The sequence below is a fragment of the Hippocampus bargibanti genome, linkage group LG03 (assembly GCF_051943395.1).
Source record: "Hippocampus bargibanti isolate YZ-2025 linkage group LG03, ASM5194339v1, whole genome shotgun sequence".
Taxonomy (NCBI): Eukaryota; Metazoa; Chordata; class Actinopteri; order Syngnathiformes; family Syngnathidae; genus Hippocampus; species Hippocampus bargibanti.
The window spans coordinates 2,851,832-2,871,450 of NC_142736.1; the positions used below are offsets into that span (position 1 = coordinate 2,851,832).

The 19,619-nt window shown below is 39.9% G+C and overlaps 2 protein-coding genes across 2 annotated transcripts; one reads left to right on the forward strand and one right to left on the reverse strand.

The window, feature by feature from the left end:
- The first annotated feature begins 1,673 nt into the window (after positions 1–1,673).
- Positions 1,674–16,179, forward strand: slc7a6 (solute carrier family 7 member 6). Its single transcript, XM_088991509.1, has 11 exons — positions 1,674–1,822; positions 3,938–4,468; positions 5,759–5,884; positions 6,878–7,022; positions 7,124–7,247; positions 8,194–8,297; positions 8,380–8,476; positions 9,767–9,916; positions 10,378–10,561; positions 12,093–12,209; positions 15,374–16,179. The coding sequence occupies exons 2-10, from the start codon at positions 4,015–4,017 to the stop codon at positions 12,158–12,160; spliced, it is 1,452 nt and encodes a 483-aa protein (XP_088847635.1). The 5' UTR covers positions 1,674–1,822; positions 3,938–4,014; the 3' UTR covers positions 12,161–12,209; positions 15,374–16,179.
- On the reverse strand, positions 13,909–19,474 carry slc7a6os (solute carrier family 7 member 6 opposite strand). The gene is made up of 5 exons (XM_088991513.1): positions 19,252–19,474; positions 17,514–17,864; positions 16,190–16,411; positions 15,270–15,408; positions 13,909–14,316 (listed from the first exon to the last, which is right to left on the reverse strand). The coding sequence occupies exons 1-5, from the start codon at positions 19,438–19,440 to the stop codon at positions 14,162–14,164; spliced, it is 1,056 nt and encodes a 351-aa protein (XP_088847639.1). The 5' UTR covers positions 19,441–19,474; the 3' UTR covers positions 13,909–14,161.
- Between the last annotated feature and the right edge of the window lie 145 nt (positions 19,475–19,619).

Below are 19,619 nucleotides of genomic sequence, written 5' to 3' on the forward strand. Positions count from 1 at the left end.
GAAGTTTGTTTGTGATGAAATATAGGGAAAGAAAAGCCCATTTCATGGTAAGATCAGAACATTGTCATCAAATGGTGAGTATAGTTTTGCTTTGTTTTAATGCTGCTGTGCCGGTGACCATTTTGTGTTTGGGAGCCTTTTACTGAGTATCTTTATCTTTATTAAATTCATAAAATTGCGTTTTTCTGTAGCCACAAGGGGACACGAGCCAGTGTCTTGTGGTGCCGGTCCCAAGCATGGATAAATACAGAGGGTTGTGTCAAGAAGGGCATCCGACGTAAAAGCTTGGCCAAAACAAACATGCGAATCAAATCGCTGAAGATGGAGGACACTGATTCGCTGTGGCAACTCCTTGAAGGGAAAAGCCGAAAGATAAGAAGAAGAAGATGCTATGTATCTGAATAGGCAGTAATAATAGTAATAGTAATAGTAATAGTAATAGAAGTAGTAATGGTCATGCTAGTAGTAATAATAGTAATAGTAGTATTAGTAGTAATAGTAGTCATAGTAGTAATAGTAGTCGTAGTAGTAGTAGTAATAATAGTAGTCGTAGTAATAGTAGTCGTAGTAGTAATAGTAGTCGGAGTAATAGTAATAGTAATAGTAATATGTAGTAGTAGTAGTAGTAGTAGTAGTAATAGTAATAATAATAGTAGTCGTTGCAGTAATAGTAGTCGTAGTAGTAATAGTAGTCGGAGTAATAGTAATAGTAATAGTAGTAGTAATAGTAATATGTAGTAGTAGTAATGGTAGTAGTAGTAGTAATATTAATGGTAATATTAGTAATAGTAGTAGTAATAGTAATATGTAGTAGTAGTAATAGTAATAGTAGTAGTAGTAGTAATATTGATGGTAATATTAGTAATAGTAGTAGTAATAGTAGTAGTAGTAGTAATAATAGTAATTGTAGTAATAGTAGTAACAGTAGTAATAGTAGTAGTAGTAATAGTAATAATAGTAATAGTAGTAGTCATAGTAGTAATAATAGTAGTAGTAATAATAGTAGTAATAATAATAGTAGTAATCATAGTAGTAATAATAATACATTTCATTTATAAGCGCCTTTCAAAACTCTCAAGGACACTCTACAGTCACAGTATATTTTTTCTGTGAGTAAGTGACGGTAGCCACACGCACCAGCATTCACTCAACCCGGAAGTAACAAAGTAAAATAAATAAATAATAATATGTCAACACAAAGACACAGAGTCATTCATTCTTCAGCACTTTCTGTACCCTCTTTGTGACATGAAGCAGTTCTAGATAAAAGAGGAGAGGATCAAAGCGTCCTTTACAGTAGTGGATCAGGGAAGTCATGGTGGAATGTGCGCGTCTCCTACAAGCTTCACATGAACATCAATTTAACCGCCCGGCTATAAATATAACTTGAATTTAAGACAATAAAAAATTGCGAGCTTGAAATTAATAATTAAAATATTTTTACTTTAATCGATGTTGTTCACACACACACACACACACACACACACACGCACACAAAAATCGTAGTTTGTTTTATTTATTTTGAAGGGAAAAGCTGAAAGGAAAAGAAGTTTTATTTATTTATTTTTCCATCGCCGGCTCTACTTTACTTCATATTGGTCAATATTAAATATAAAAATATATTTAAAAAAAAATCCATCCACTTCATGTCGGTTGAGACCAAAATATATTAAAATAATTGTACGTCACTCAACGGCGTCACTCGTAACTCATGACGTCACGTCGTCGCTGCGGACCAGTTGCCTCCAGGTGCCGGTGGTCATGCACTCAAACTCAGCGGACGCCGGCTGTCAGACTTCGTTTGGAGTAGAAGGTCGCTCAGGTACTAACGGGACGCCGTACACGGTGGTCTTTTATTGTTATTTTTTAACACACACACATAGGCGTCGTTTTTAGAATTGTTTTCAAATTGAGGGGTGGGGGCTTTGGGTCGATTGTCGTTGTGGGACAAAGCGAAAAGTCAATCTCTCTCCCGGTCGTCATTTTTCGTAACGCCGGAGGTCTAGGGGGATCTAAAAACATTATTTACGAAATAAAATATTTAATTATGAATTCAATGTTGTGTGGTCCGCCTTTAATGTGTTTTATTTTGAAAGGCACGAGTGGATGTGAGGCCGTGATTAACGGACATTTTGTTCTTCCCGGTGTTTAAATAACAGATGCCGGCTTTTGTAAAATATGTCCTTTCGTCGATTTTATTCCGAATAACTAAAATTATTATATTAGTCATGAGATAGAAAATAATCTTTTTAGTCATTGGTGTCGATTTGTCATTGAGAATGAGCTCACACGGCAACACTTGCTGGATGGACCATTTGAATAGGATCGCTATTCAACACGTTAGCTACTGTACCGTAATTTATAGGAAGAAAAATGTATAAAAACGTTCCTAAACACATATTTAGCTTTTTATTTTATCTCATTGTCGCAGAACGAAATTATTTATATAACGATGTTCATGTTTTCAAATAATTGTCTATTGCTCCTGAGGCAATAACTCCTCCGACCTAGTTCCAGCTGTTTTAAATATGTTTTGAAAAATGATGAATTCATATTTTTTTCCCATTTGGTGTATGTATTTCCTTTTTGGGAACGTTACACAAACTATGTGACCTGAACTTGCTTCCTATTACACACATGTAATAAGCATTTCCAGTAGTGATTTTCCAGTGAACAGAAGCGTGCTCAGTTTATAGTGCAATTTGCAATGGCTTTGTGGAGGAAGCACTGGGGTTATTTTACACAGACAAAAGAAATCGTCATCGTTAAATTTGTGAATAATTCACCAAAAATGTGTTTTGGATTATTTGATACAGTGGTAAATTGATAATAATAATAATAATAATAATACATTACATTTTAAGCGCCTTTCAAAGCTCCCAAGGACATTTTACAGTCACAGACAAGCATAGGTACTATAACAAATAAAATACAATCACAAATAGAATGCAATAAATACAATAATAAATAGAAACGAGAGAGCTCACAGGGCACATAGGAGCGCAGGGAGGAAGAGGATCCGAGGGAACGAGAGGGAATAGCAATTTGAAGAAGGTCAGATAGGTATGGATGGGCAAGGATATGGATAGCTTTAAATGTATAAAGACGAATTTTAAAGTTGATTCTATATTTGACTGGGAGCCAGTGGAGCTCTTGGGGTGATGTGGTGAAAGGAAGAGGTAGGTGACCAGACTATGAAGGAGGATAGCAGTGGTGTGAGGAGTGAGAGACTGTCGAAGCCGATTGATATAGCGCAGGTGGAAGTACGCAGACCGGACCCAGTGTGCAAGGTACTTATAATGTGGCTAAAAAGACAGACAATTGACAACAGACAATACATGTAATTTCTGAATGTAAAGTGAGGTAGTGTCGTGTGTAAAGTGAGGTCGTAACGTATGTAAAGTGAGGTAGTGTCGTATGTAAAGTAACGTAATGTAGTAATGCAAACACAAACAAACAAAAAAAGGTTGAAGTGAGGTCTTGCAGAAAAAAATAGAGTTCAGGATGATAGTACAGCGTGTACTCTGTGTTCGGTGAGTGTGGCAGAGGGATGGGGCAGGGGGGGCAGGGCTGGAAGGGAGTTGAGTCTCCTGATTTCCTGGTGGCATAAACTGTCTAGGTTTCCCTCCTGTTCTTATGCATAATTTTATCTGTGGTTTTATTCATGTTCCTGTTTAGTGATTGTAAAGTGTCCTTGAGAGCTTTGAAAGGCGTTTATAAATAAAATGTATTATTATTAAAATTAATTGGTCATCTGCCAATCGCAGGACAAACAACCATTGGCACCCGCATTCACACATATGGGCAATTTGTAGCTTCTGGTAAATAAACATTTTTTTGAATATATGCCAGATTAACAGTGTTTTGAAAATAAAATGTTTCACTTTTATTATTGTTATTGTTATTGTTATCATCATCACTGACATGTATCCAACAGCTCCCCTCAGAGGTCACCACCGCTGAACCTCAACCAACCCCGCCAGCGCCATCAAGTTGGACCAAAAAGCCTCCAAAATGATCTCAAGTAACAGCGCAGTGGTGAGGCCACCCGAGGAGAACATGCAGTTGAAGAAAGAGATCTCCCTCCTAAATGGCATCAGCCTCATCGTGGGCAACATGATCGGATCAGGCATCTTCGTGTCCCCCAAAGGGGTCCTCTTCTACAGCGCTTCCTACGGTTTGTCACTGGTCATCTGGGCGGCGGGTGGTCTGTTCTCGGTGATGGGCGCGCTATGCTACGCCGAGCTAGGCACCACCATCACCAAATCGGGGGCGTCGTACGCATACATCCTGGAATCCTTCGGCGGCTTTTTGGCCTTCGTACGCCTATGGACCAGCTTGTTGATCATCGAGCCCACCAGCCAGGCCGTCATCGCCATCACCTTCGCCAACTACCTGGTGCAACCTCTGTTCCCCACGTGCGAGCCGCCATACGCCGCCTCGCGACTCATCGCCGCCGCATGCATATGTACGTGAGCCAGCCACCCGTCTAATAACCGTAATCGAGACTTTAAGATGGCCGCTTTCCAGGAAAGGTTTTCTTTATAATGAAATATGAGAATAATATGCACCCCCACTAGTCTAAACGTCTTGAGTGACAGCCAAAACTCTCAAGGTCACTTTACCGTCACAGGATAGGTTTTTCTGTGGGTGAGCAGCGGCAGCACCACGCGCCAGCGTTCATTCAACCCGGAATAACTCAAATGAATAAAAAGCTGGTTATCTATTAGCTAGCTAGCTGACTATGTAGCTGGCTATTCATTAGCTATATGTATAAGGCGCAGGGTCATCTTTTGAAGAAAATCAAGGCTTTTGGGTGCGCCTTATACGCCAGAAAATATGGTACATCAACACAAAAACAACCACCAAATAAAAGTTTGTCTTATCCCTTCTTCAGTTCAACATATCTCAGACCCCCCAAAAAATGTTTACAAATACTGTTGGTTAAAACCAATGTTATTACACAAAAACTTTTATGCTAATAATTTTTGCTTTATGTAAAAAAAAAAAAACAGAACAAAAATGTTAAAATAATGTATTCATAAATATGTGGCAGTTTTACATTTTTCGTAATTTAACACGACCATCACGAATTTCACGACGTCCGCCATTTTCTCGAACGTCAATGCGTTGTTTTCAAACAGGTACGTACTGTGTGATTTTATCTGAAAAAGAACCAATGCTGCCATCGTCTGGCCATACTATTTTTTTCTGTTTTCTTTCTGAGCTTTTTGATCAAACCAAACAAGTCAGCCATGAGTTTTCTTCCTGTAGAAAAACGTTGTTAATGGCAATTGGTGTCATGGGTGCACTTCCATTGACACCATTTCACACCAATGGCGCTTAAAACCTTAATACTGTATTGTGATTGCGGAATATCAACTCTAAAGATATAGCCAACACATTTTAGTCTTTCTCAAACAAATGCTATTTTGCTTGACTGACCTTTGTTAACTGAAAATGACATCACAATGTCCAAGTAATCAAATAATCACCAGAACAAAACAAAATGGCTGCCCACTGAAATGGATGAAAAACGCAGGATTTCAATTAATTCACAATGACAATATTTGTCGCAATTCCGCTTTTTGAACAGTTGGGGGCATATATAACCTATTATGAATATTTTTTTTTAATTTGAAATCCCCATTAATAATAATAATAATAATAATAATATTTAATTTACAAGCACCGTTCAAAGCACCCAAGGAGACGACATTCACTGCAGCTTGTGTTTGTTTACGCATTCTCTTCTCAGGCCTCCTCACCTTCATCAATTCGGCTTACGTGAAATGGGGGACCATCGTGCAGGATGTGTTCACCTACGCCAAGGTCGCCGCGCTCATCGTCATCATCATCACAGGCATTGTCAAACTGTTCCAAGGTGAGCCGAAGACAAAAATAAGACTAAAAAAAACATAAAAACAAATTCTGTGATGGGAAAAAATGGTAGGAATTTGAATGAAAAATGAATACAGTGATAGCTCGGCTTACGAACGCTTTAGCTCACAAACGTTTCACCTTACAAACATTAAATTCACGAAAATAGAATCTTGGCATACAAACTAATTTTCGGCAAACGAACCAAAGCAAACGGAGCGCCACGATGGCTGGCGGAATAGTTTTCGGCGGAAGAACACCAAACCACACAGTCGAACAGCGCCATGGTGGCTATCGGACTAGTTTTCCACATCCCCGTTTGAGTGCAGACATGGTTTGTTATCGAGTGGAGTACTTTTGCTATTATGGGACCAGAAAAGACCCCACAACAGGCTCGTGTTACACCGAAGACGACACAAAAGAAAATTACGGTCGAGCAGAAGAAGGAGATCATGGAAAAACACGAACGAAGTGTGCGTTTGTGTGACTTAGCTGTCCCAGTACCATTACGCTAAGTCGACCATTGCTACCATCCATTGACAACTACATAACAAAGATAGATAAAACGACTTTATTATTATATAGTACAGTTTATTTCTTTAATTACAATGCAATAGCACATTTATTATACACAAAATGAGGTATATTTAGTGTAGTTTGAAGGCTTATTTAGTAGAAAATTATATTTTATTTCATTATGTTTTATTTATTTTTAACGGTTTCCTATGGGAAATTGGGAAATGTTTGGCAGACGAACGTTTCGCCTTACACACATTTTCTGGGAACTAATTAAGTTCGTAAGCTGAGGTATCACTGTATAAGAAACAGAATTTGAAACGATACCCCAATATGCAAAAATATAACAAAATACATAAAAAATACACAAATAATTGGGAAAAAATATGAGAGAAATGGTCAGAAAATATTTTTAAAAAACAGAGAAAAAAATTTATCCAGAAAAAAAAAAATCAAAGTTTGCTTCTTCTCTGTTGATCAGGTTACACTGGCAACTTCGAGTCATCCTTCGAGGGCTCCACCACAGATGCCGGAAACATCGCTTTGGCACTTTATTCGGCCCTGTTTTCCTATTCAGGCTGGGACACCCTCAATTTTGTTACAGAGGAGATCAAAAACCCCGATAGGTTGCTCCTTTTTTTTTCTTTTTCTTTTTGTTTTTAATAAGACTTTTCCATTTTTGCTGTACTTCCCTGCCACTGATTGATTGTCATCGTCTTTTCCCCAGGAACCTTCCTCTGGCCATCGCCATCTCCATGCCCATCGTCACCACCATCTACATCCTCACCAACGTGGCCTATTACGCCGTACTGGACATGAGCGCCATCTTGGCAAGTGACGCCGTGGCCGTGGTAAGGCACCATTTGTCAAATCGGGTTTCTCGTCAGCGACTGATATACAGTGATACCTCGGTTTACGAACTCCTTGGCTTGCGAACGTTTTGGTTTACGAACGTTAAATTTATGAAAATTTTACCTCGGCATACAAACTATTTTTCGGGATACACACGGAGCTGACACAATGAGTGATGTGTCGTTGGCGAATGAGGTCGTTCTCCTAACAAGAAAATGGCAGCCGGTTTGTGGTCCTCTATTCCCCACCCCCAGTCGTCGGTTAAGGCCACGTGATTGGTCAAGAACGCAGCAGTGAAGGGAGGTGGTTTAAACATTAAAGAGACAGGCAGACGACAGAGAGAGAGACAAAATGAATAGAAAACAGTGACATTTGGACTGGTTTCAACTCTTATAGTTCAAAGGCAGAGTGTAGACTGCAAGGTTAAAATATCCCATCAATCGGTCTCCACAAATAACCCGCACAAGCCATCTGTACACTTGATGCAAAAAGCTATCATCCCAGCTAACCAGAACACAATTGATGAGGAACAAGGTAAAATTATCGCAGTGAAAGCACCTACAAGGGATCATTTCTCAAGATGGTGAAAGAAGAAGGCTACGTTGTGCTGATGAAAGCGGCCACTGCATTCCATCAAGCCATCAACGACCATCATAAAGGTAAATAAAATGACTTTATTGTACCGTACAGTTTATTTCTTGAATTATAATACATAAAATAAGGTCTATTTTGTGTAGTTTTAAGGCTTAGAAAATTAGAAAGGGGAACATTATGATTTATGGGGACCTGGGAACAGATTATTCTCATTTTAATGGTTTCTTATGAGAAATTATTTTTTGGGATACACACTTTTCACCTTACACACTGTGTCTGGGAACCAATTAAGTTTGTAAGCCAAGGTATCACTGTAATTGAAACATGATTGAATTTCTGTGGTGTGTCGAGACTTTTGCAGACCACGCGTTAGGCGTGATGAGCTGGATCATCCCCATCGCCGTGGCGCTGTCGTGTTACGGTGGCCTCAACGCCTCCATCATCGCCGCGTCAAGGTAGCGTTCGATTTAGCGCTGCTTTTTTATTCTGTCTTGGGTGTCGCATCCACCATGTTTGCTGGTTGTGTGTGCGCTGCAGGTTATTTTTTGTAGGTTCCCGCGAGGGTCACCTTCCCGACGCCTTGTCCATGATCCACACGGAGAGATTCACTCCCATCCCAGCTCTCATCTTCAACGTAGGCAACATGCGCCACTCTTCTATTTCACCTGAATAAATCTAGTCTGTGCTTTCGCCGTCGCCATTTTCAACCCATTTGCCAGGAAAAAAAATAGATTTTTTTTTTTAATCTGATTAAAAAAAAAGAGATTCTTCATCTTTTAAGGCACTTTAAAAAATAATGGCTGGCTATTCATTAGCTATAGCTATATGGCTATCTAGCTAGTTAGCCAACTGTCCAGCTGGCTATCTATTAGCTATATGTTAGCTAGGTAGCTAGCTTTCTATCTATTTGAGTTACTTCTTGGTTGACTGAACGCTGGCGCATGTGGCTGCCGCTGCTCACCCGCATGAAAAACTGATCCTGTGACTGTAAAGTGACCTTCAGAGTTTTGAAAGGCGCTTATAAATGAAATTTATTATTATTATTATTATTATTATTGATAAAGGACTGCTATCAAAGTCAAGGCACGGGGGCCAAATCTGGCCCACCATCTGATTGATTCGGCCCGCGGAAGCAAATAAAGCATGCCAAATGCCATGATGTTGAAGTCCGAACCAAAATTTCAAATTATCGCATGTAAACAACAATAAAATGTATTAATCTTGACGTCAGATTTTAAAACTAGTTATTATTATTAATAATAATAATAATAATAATAATAATACATTTCATTTCTAAGCGCCTTTCAAAACTCTCTCGGACACTTTTCAGTCACTGGATCAGTTTTTCTGTGGGTGAGCAGTGGCAGCCACACGCGCCAGCGTTCACTCAACCCGGAAGTAACTTAAATAGATAGAGAGCTAGCTAGCTAATAATAATAATAATAATAATAATAATAATAATAATAATAATAATACATTTCATTTCTAAGTGCCTTTCAAAACTCTCAAGGACACTTTACGGTCACAGGATAATAGATAGCTTATAGATCGCTAGATAGATAGCTAGCAGCTAGATAACAAATAGATATTGAGCTAGCTACTTTTCCTTCACTGCTATTCATTAACTCATTCACTGCCAGACAATGGGGCAAAAACGTGTCCACCCCAATGCCAGGGTTTTTGTCATTGTCAATCGAATTCCAGGACCCGCAGAATATTGAGTTTTGGGACTACATAAACATTCAATGCAGCGTTAGAAACCATTGACTCTCTTTTTTCATCAGAAAAAAATGAATGAATTCCTAAATTACATGTGTCTGGAGTTATCTGAGCTTGAAATGAGGGTGGCTGTCCAAAATACAATGCAATACGTACACAGCAACGCTAAAATGTGATGGGAGATTTGTTTTTTGTTTTTTTCCAGTGCTTGATGTCACTGATCTACTTGACGGTGGAGGATGTCTTCCAACTCATCAACTACTACAGCTTCAGCTACTGGTTCTTCATGGGCTTGTCCATCGTGGGACAAATCTACCTAAGGTGGAAGGAACCGGAACGACACCGACCGCTCAAAGTAAAACATTGTCGCTCTCACTTTAACGGCGCACATCACAATTTGTTTTCAGTTGAATGATATTGAAAAATCCGTCTGTGTAAGCTCTCAGTCGTACAGGAGTGGTCCATCGATGAAAAGGTTTCTTCAGCCGTCATCTGTACAAATTTGAAGGTGTCGGACGTTTCGCTTCTTATCCAAGAGGCTTCGTCAGCGAACTAAAATATTTTGCTGGTAGTTTCAGCCCTGTATATATCCCTACTGTCCAGACGTGGCGGCGCTATTTTCATAAAACAGCAAAACCCTTCACTAAACCGCCATGGTGGGGTGATGTTCAACTTGGATCGTTCCTACAACCGATGAAGCCTCTTGAATAAGAAGCGAAACGTCCGACACCTTCAAATTTGTACAGATGACGGCTGAAGAAACCTTCTCATCGATATTGAAAAATGTTTTTGTTTGTTTGTTTGCGTGTTATGTAGCTGAGCCTGCTGTACCCGCTGGTGTTCTGCATGTGCACCATTTTCCTGGTGGCCGTGCCGCTCTACAGCGACACGCTCAACTCCCTGATCGGCATTGCCATCGCCCTATCGGGGATACCCGTCTACGTCTTGGGTGTTTACCTGCCCGAGTCCAAGCGGCCGCCTGTCGTCATCAAGCTGTTACGTGAGTTGCCTCGATGTTGTTTTAGACATCCGGCTGTGGTTTTAGTTATGGTTGCCCTGTTTGTTTCGACAAACGCTGTTGCCGGGTAGAAAAACAGAAATGCAGAAGTCTTACCTGATGCAAGGAACGCCCACAAGGCAAATAAAACAAACAAACAAACAAATAAATAAATAAATAAATAAATAAATAACAGATTGATAGCTAGCTAGCTAACACTTAAAAACATAAACAGGTAAATAAATACATAACACTAAACAAACAAACACATTTATAATCAAATAAATATCTATATATATAAATAAAAATAGATAAATAAATATAATTACATTAAATAAATAAATCACCTCTGTTTCAGCCAATTGGGTATCAGAAGAAACTAAAAAATAATTACTAAATTGTAAACGTCCAAATTAATTACAATAAACAAATGTATAAACAAATAAATACAAATATAAAAATAATCAAATACATAGAGATATACCTGTACATATACAACATCTAGTTAGCTAGCTACATAGCTAGCTAGGTGGATGGATGGATAGATGTGCAGACATGGATGGATGGCTTTCTATCTATTTGAGTTACTTCCGGGTTGAGTGAACGCTGGCGCGTGTGTCTGCCGCTGCTCACCCACAGGAAAACTGATCCTGTTACTGTAAAGTGACCTTGAGAGTTCTGAAAGGCGCTTAGAAATGAAATGGATTATTAGTATTAGTGGTATGTTGCGTTTCATCCTGATCCTTATTACTGTATTTAAAATAAGGTTCGATATTTTGTAAAAGATTTTTTAAAATAATATTATTAATTATAGAAAATTTGTTTTTAATTTAAATATATTTCTTACTATGTGTTAAGTACACACTCGAGTGTGAAATGAAACAATCCATTTCATTTATAAGCACCTTTCAAAACTCTCAAGGTCACTGTACAGTCAAGAGATAAAAGTTTTTCTGTGGGTGAGCAGCGGCAGCCACATGCGCCAGCGTTCACTCAACCTCAAAGTAACTCAAATAGATAGAAAGCTAGCTAGCTAGCTAGCTAACGGATAGCAAATAAATAGCGAATAGATAGCCAGATAGTCAACAGCTAGCCAGCTTACAGCCAGCCAGCTAATATCTAGCAAGCTAGCTTATGGATTTTTTTGTGATTTGAATTATAATGTGTGAGAGTGCGTGGATGGATGGTCTTACTATATATATATGTATATATATATATATCTTCTTTTCCTTTTGGCTTTTCCCTTCAATAGAATTAATTCATCGGCAAATAAATGGTTTGTTTTGCATTTGAATACATTTTTAATTAAAGAAAGCAATTTCCAGAAGTTATTTTCATGTTCACTTCAAATGCGCAAATTATTTCACCCATTAAAAATCGTTTTATTGATTGATTTCATTCTGCCTTCTTCCAATAATCAAATAAATCAATCAAGAAAAAAATAATCCTGGGGAATTCAAGTAAAAAAAGGTACCATTGAAGAATGGTGTGTTTTGGTTGGTTAATAAATGGTATGTGGCTTGTGTGTGTGCAGGTTCTGTGACCCGCTGCACTCAGTACACGTGCTTCTGCGTTGTCACCGAATCGGACAAGAGGGAGTAAACACGGTCGCGATGGATGATGATGATGATGATGAAACAAGAAACGTCAGGTCTGTCTTTTTATTTTTGTTTTAAACTTCTCGACTTGACTCATGTCTGCCGAATTAAGCGGGAGAATGGTGCACTTAACGTTTTTTCTTTTATTTATTTACCAATTACTCCAACGACTTGCCTTGGGGGGGGGGGGCTACTCTTGCAACGGTTTTCTTTGTTGTGTGTACTTATCTAATGTCAGCATTCTTGTAACTTTGGAACATGGTGATTCATTCAAGTCAAAGAGTGCCTGCCAGACATATGCACTTTTTGAGCGCTTTAATGGAACACACACAATAGTGACTGTTGTGGCCCGGGGGGGTATGCAGTATTGTTTAATAATATCGAAACATTGTCCCTGTCCAACTATAAACATGTTTTTTTTCTATCTTTTTTTTTTTTTTTGCTATTGTCAAAATCGTTCCTCAAAAAACTGTTTTGGAATGAAAATATGGCTAGAAAATTGGAGACAAAAAAAAAACAACATTTAAAACCCATTTACGCTGAGCGTGTTCATATGAACACAAATAAATTCATTTTCAAATGCATTGTTGTTTTTTGCCACATTATTATATATAATTACAGTAAAGTCTCGTTATATCGATATTCAAGGGAGTCCAAAAAAATATCGATATAACCGGTACTATCGATATATCCGACCCTGTTTGCATGTAATTTTCTCCGTGTGTGCATAGAAATAGTATCGATATAACCGGGACTATCGATATATCCAATACCGATAAAACAAGACTTTACTGTATATTGTTAATTATATACTCCTATTTGATACTGTTTTGATTTTTTTTTAATTTAATTTATTTGCGTTCATATGAGCAGCCTAAATGGGTTAACTAATTCACTGCCAGACACGTGCAAAAATGTGTCCACTCCAGTGCCAGGGTTTTTGTCATTGTCACTTGAATTCCATGACCCACAGAATATTGAGTTTTAGGACTACATAAACATTCAATGCAGCATAAGAAACCTTGGACTCTATTCTTTCAAAAAGAGTTAAACTGCCACAAAATGAGCTCGGAACTGGGCAGATTCAGAAAGTCCCGCCCCCTTGTTCGTGACGTCACGCCAGGATACTCCTTCACAAACTGCCTTGCTCCAGAATCAAAACAATGGCTTCAGAGTTCAGATTCGGAGAATATGCTTTCTTGTTACTCATCCAGTTATGAATAGGATTCAAATAGTTCTAAAGAGGAAAGCATAAATGTTTGCAATCGATTCAAGAAGTCCTTCCGTATCAATTCGAGCCGTCTGGACTCCAATGTAGCACCCAGAAAATGCACTGGGAATTTGTGTAAACTTACACCTTCGTTATGTGTGTTACCGCAATTGGCTACGACACACAACGATCCACCATGCCGTTATTTATGTAGTTTTACTTCTCATTTCGCGATCAACACGGTGTTTTCAGATGAAAAAGGTACCCAAAATGCATTGTGTGTCGCTTTTTCGGTCAGGGGCGTTCCCTCCGTGACGTCACTTAGGGCTACGTCATTAACTAGCAAACAAGACTTCCTGAATATTCAGCGCTAGTCTTAAAACGTAAAATATAGCTATATGCGGTGGAATCTTTGTCAAATGCGCTCAGTAGATATCATTTGAAGTAATTTTACAAATTATGGACGCAACTTGTCCGGAGGTGTCGCTTGTCCTTTAAGGGATGAACGGTGAAACCACGTAAGAAGCAGCAACATCAGTGAGTACCTTTTAACATTTATTTTCAAATCTGTTATACACATATTTACAAATGAATATCCAACAAGCATTCTAGCACATTCCAACAAACAAAAACCGTGGCCCCGCAACACATCACAACCCCCCACACTTTCACAGTATACAAAACACTCTAGAGCACATATGCAATTTCAACACACTGCACGCTAACAGCACAAAGCATACCAAACGCACATACGCACAAAATGGACTTAGAAAAATAAAAAGGGCCAATTCGGATTCAGTCGGAGTCGTACTTGTCCGTGTCGCCGTCGTCGGGGTCCGGCTGGTGGTTTTGGTGGTGATCGAGCTGTTGCAGCAGTTCTCGCTGGTAGCGTTGCCAGCTCCTGCGGTATGAAAATTCCTCCCCCTCGTTGTCATCCTCATCCCAGTCGTCTGCAACGCAACACCAATGGGTAAGCGACAAAATGTATAAAATGAAAATAACCCTGGCCTACATTTTGCTTTTTTTGGGGCGGGGGCGCATCTGTCACTTGCATGTTGAAGTTTTATTTTGGTGTTTACATTTTTCCTTGCTAATTTTCGTCAATTTCAGCAGATATTTTTTGGGTGTTATTTTTCGTACAGACCTTTGTTGCCCTCATTGTTACATCATACTAAATACAGCACTGAACCAACTTACAAACGAATTCACCTTACGAACGACCGTTCGGAATGTATCTTGTTCGTAAGTTGGGGAGCGTTTGTATTTTGTTATCTTGGGTGACGTCATTGTTTTACAATTTAAATCTGTTTTCCTAATAACCCTTTGTCTTTTTGTCCGCGTGTCCATCCAGACGCTCCCCTACTTACGAACATTTGAGTTACGAACAACGGTACATACGAACATTTTATAGTAATATATGTAGTATTCTCTCCAGTTGTACGTGTACATATCTTTATAGGGCATATGTTTTATTAAATGTTTATTTTTCAGTACAAACCTATACAGGTAACTTGTATAAGCCTTAAACATACTTATATAAGCCTTAAAGATACATTCCAAACTAAATACTGCACTGAAGCAACTTACAAACAAATTCACCTTACGAACGACCGTTCGGAACATATCTCGTTCGTAAATTGGGGAGCGTCTCTATTTTGTATCATAATACCTAATATAAATTATGCACATTTTCACGTTTTTCTAATTTGGTGGTGTCAGTAGCCGTTCAGAATACCTCGACAGTGGCAAATACAGTACTCACCCATCTTTGCACATAACAGTGGTTAACTTCTTTTGACAGTGGAAAATAATCCAATTTATATGTTCTTATTTATATTTAACTGACATGACTTATTATGGACAAACGCTTTTGGAATATCAAGTAAACAAAAAGCCGACTTACGCCCATAGCGTTCCTCTCTGTCGCTGTCGTCGTCATCACTCTCATCTTCAGGGTAGTCATTCCTCCAGTTGTCTTCCTCATTCTCATCATCCTCGTCATCATAGGTCTCATCCTGGCCAGCCGCCTCCTCCTCGGGAACCTGATGACAACTAATTCCTTAGTCCGGACATCAGGGGACATTCTGAACGCCTTCTTACACGGACGGACGCTCCCCAACTTCCGAACGAGATACGTTCCGAACGGTCGTTCGTAAGGTGAATTTGTTTGTAAGTTGCTATATTTTGTCTGGAATGTATGTTTAAGGCTTATATAAGTATTTTTATTTTTACTTGTACAAGTAACCTGTATTGGGTTGTAGTGAAAAATAAACATTTAATATAATATATGCCCTATAAAGATATGTACCGAATACTTTTGCAAGGCACTGTACATGTACAACTGAAGAGAATACGAGATATGTTATGACAAAAAAATGTTTGTATGTACCGTTGTTCGTAACTCGAATGTTCATAAGTAGGGGGGCGTCTGTATATTATATAAAAATGTGTACATGTACAGCTGGAGACAATACGACATATGTTACTACAAAGAAAAATGTTTGTATGTACTGTTGTTCCTAACTCGAATGTTCATAAGTAGTGGAGTGTCTGTATGTTACATAAAAATGTGTACATGTACAACCGGAGACAATACGACATATGTTAATACAAAGAAAAACGTTTATGTGTACCGTTGTTCATAACTCGAATGTTCATAAGTAGGGGAGTGTCTGTATGTTATATAAAAATGTGTGCATGTACAGCTGGAGACAATACGACATATGTTACTACAAATTGAAACGTTTATATGTACCGTTGTTCGTAACTTGAATGTTCATAAGTAGGGGAGCGTCTGTACATACGCATGCACGCAAGATATACCAATTGTGTGTGATCTGTGTGGGCCCTGACGGACAGGATGTCGTGGATCCATCCCGGCGTGACGGTTTCCTGGTAGTAGAGATCGTACACGTAGTCGCCGTCATCTACTTCCTCATTGGCGCCATCTTGTGGCCAACGTTGGTGTTGCTGCTGGTCATGGATGCTGAGGCGTTCTCGTAGCATCTTGGTGTTGTTGCACAGGATCACGTCTGATTCTTGGATCTAAAAAGCATGTTGAATTTAAACCATGGACAAAAGGCAAATGCTCCCGTCTCGTGGAAGGGGAAAAAACATTGCCAGAGATCTGACCAACGCTTTATCAGCACCCCAAACACAACAAAAAACAAAATCCGAACAAATTCGGGAGTGGCGCTCCACGTCACACTTTTCAATTCCCGAATAAACTCGGGACTGGCAGCGAATGAGTTAATATGCGGGGCTCACTTTTAACGTTTGCAAAAGTGTGCACACCCTTCTCGGATGTGGATGTGTTCTGAATTAACAGTCAGCAAAAATATTTCAAGTGCTTCCGATTCAACTTAAATTAAATTTGGCTGTACGTTTCGGCTTTTGGTGGCATATTTTCTACATTTACAAGGCAATAAATATGAAAATAGGGCCTGGAGGTCGTGTGTCGTAAGTACGGGCGGTCGTAAGTCGAGCTGGTCGTAAGTCCGATGTTACCTGTACTTATTTGTTGTTTATTTATTTATAAATCATGATGTGTCGTTCTTACCTCACTATCTGGCAGGCTGGCTATCTAGCTAGGTATCTGTTGGCTATCGATTGGCTAGCTAGCTTTCTATCTATTTGAGTTACTTACATTTCAAGTGCTTCCGATTCAACTTAATTTCAATTTGACTGTATGTTTCGGCTTTTGGTGGCATATTTTCTACATTTACAAGGCAATAAATATGAAAATCAGGTCTGGAGGTCGTGTGTCGTAAGTACGGGCGGTCGTAAGTCGAGCTGGTCTTAAGTCGAATGTTACCTGTATTTACTTGTTTGTTTATTTATGAATCATGATGTGTCCTTCTTACCTCACTATCTGGCTGGGTGGCTATCTAGCTAGCTAGGTATCTGTTGGCTATCGTTTGGCTAGCTAGCTTTCTATCTATTTGAGTTACTTCCGGGTTGAGTGAACGCTGGCGCGTGTGGCTGCCGCTGCTCACTCGCAGAAAAACTTTATCCTGTGACTGTAAAGTGACTGAGAGTTTTGAAAGGCGCTTAGAAATGAAATGGATTATTATTATTATTATTAAAAAACAGTTTGCCGTCTTAAAATTTCTTCTGATAAACAGAAAATATATTGTCTTCCTCTCACCTTGCTGAGGTTTTTGTCCTGTTCTGGGAGATCTTCATGCAGGAGATCAACCACCTGGACTTCTCCAAGACCCAAACACTTGTCCTGTTTCTGAGCATCTTCCTCCTCCTCTTGCGTCTCCACTATGGCGGCATCGCCCGCCTGGTGTCTTGGCGTGCGGTTGGGGAGTGTGAGGCCAGCGGTAGTGCGGTGGCTTGAGAGGATCCGGTAACGCTCCTCACGCCGGATGCCCAATTTGACGCTACGCAGGTCGCTGAAAATGCGCTTGGAGCTATTCGCGGATGGCCGCAGGGCGTGCGCCACTCGGGGTCGGGCCAGGGCTTGGCGGACCTCCGTCTGCACGGGGGCATCCTGGACGGGGAGACCATAAGGTAGTCTTTATTTTCATTTTTGTCCTTTTCATTCATTATGCTTTGGAGATTTTTCATATTTTCACCCTTTTAAAATACAGTGATACTTTGGTTTACGAACCTCTTGGCTTACAAACTTTTCGGTTTACGAACGTTAAATTTATGAAAATTTTATTGTGGCATACGAACAATTTTTCGAGATACACACGGAGCTGCCACAATGAATGATGTTTCGTTCGCGAACGAGCCCGTTCTAACAAGAAAATGGCAGCCGGCTTGTTTTGGTCCTCTATTCCCCGCCCTCAATCGTCGGTTAAAGCCACGTGATTGGTCAAGAATGCAGCAGTCGGTGGGGGGACTACAGACAGAGAGAGTGTGAAGCCATTCTCCAAAAAAGAAAATGGCCACCGACATTTTTTTGTCCTCTATTCCCCGCCCCCAGTCCTCCGTTAAAGCCACGTGATTGGTCACGAACGCAGCAGTGAGGGGAGGTGGTTTAAACATTAAATAGACAGGCAGACGACACAGAGTGAGAAAATGGATAGAAAACAGTGTACTCATTTCAACTATGATAGTTCAAAGGTAGAGTGTAGACTGCAAGGTTCAAATTCCCATCAATCAGGCTCCACAAATAAGCCGCACAAGGCACCTGTACACTTGATGCAAAAAGCTATCAAAGTAGAAAATTATCTTTTATAAGGACATGGGAATGGATTATTCTTATTGTAATGGTTTCCTATGGCAATTTCATTTTTGGGATACACACTTTCCACCTTCAAGTTCATAAGCCAAGGTATCACTGTAGTTTTTAATCAAATATGTCAGCATTTTCCTTCTTCCCCAGCCAATAGTTTCAGGTTTTTTATGCCTGGGTTTACACCTGAAAATGGGTTCTCGACCAAACTGAGCGCACCTGAACGCACCACCCAACTCCCCTCCAGTTTCTTATTCGTCACTTCCTGGTGTCGCTTCTCTGACCGTATAGTAAATCAAATACTGTTTTTAAATCACATTTTTCATTGATATATATATAACGCCTTAAGATACGGGTCACATCTTCTAAAATTGATTACATCCTGAATTAAAAAAAATATTCAATTCAATCACTTTGACCATTGACGTCAAATACCAACACGCGATGACGTCAGTCGACGTGAGGTACGACTAGCCAGCTAACGGCTACGAGCACAGCTAATAACTGCTCAACCTTGCGGCGCGTCGGGTAAGGAAGCTAGCGCTCATTTTGGTGCTTTAACGTGTCTGGTGTAGACGATAAGGGAAGAAATGTCGCGTTAGAGTTGCTAACAGTGCACTTTAAATGTCTTTCTTGCCGTCGTGTTAACGCCAGCCGGGTACTTGATCGTTAGCCGCCATCGCGGCCATCTTACCTGTGTCGCTACAGTGGCCACGAGTTTAAAGACTGACTTCTCCACGTCAGCCTCGCCGGGCTCCGGTACGGTTTCCCCGGGAGCCTGGTTCGTTTCCGGTCGGATACGTTTGCAGGCGAGCAACAAGGCATCCGCCGGGTCTGTGCCCCGCTTTCGCTTGACGCGCAGAATAGTGGCATTGGGCTCCATGTTTGTCTGTCGCCTGTCTGGCTCGGTCCGTGTTTGTCTCCTTGAGGTCACGTGACACGAAAGACACGCCTTGCCATGGCAAACGCCTTGCGTTTGCCATGCGCTAAAAAAAAATGTCGTAGTTTGGGATTTTTCACTGTTTAACATTTGTTTTGGAAATTGAATTCGTTTAAATGATA

Excerpts from the sequence above, each read along its gene's own strand:
- slc7a6 (XM_088991509.1), top strand. The coding sequence starts at position 4,015 with ATGATCTCAAGTAACAGCGCAGTGGTGAGGCCACCCGAGGAGAACATG. Across the intron at positions 8,298-8,379 it reads TCCATCATCGCCGCGTCAAG|GTTATTTTTTGTAGGTTCCC; the intron begins GTAGCGTTCGAT and ends TGTGCGCTGCAG. Across the intron at positions 10,562-12,092 it reads TGTCGTCATCAAGCTGTTAC|GTTCTGTGACCCGCTGCACT; the intron begins GTGAGTTGCCTC and ends GTGTGTGTGCAG.
- slc7a6os (XM_088991513.1), bottom strand. The coding sequence starts at position 19,440 with ATGGAGCCCAATGCCACTATTCTGCGCGTCAAGCGAAAGCGGGGCACA. Across the intron at positions 17,865-19,251 it reads TGGCCACTGTAGCGACACAG|GATGCCCCCGTGCAGACGGA; the intron begins GTAAGATGGCCG and ends CTCCCCGTCCAG. Across the intron at positions 16,412-17,513 it reads AGGACAAAAACCTCAGCAAG|ATCCAAGAATCAGACGTGAT; the intron begins GTGAGAGGAAGA and ends CATGCTTTTTAG.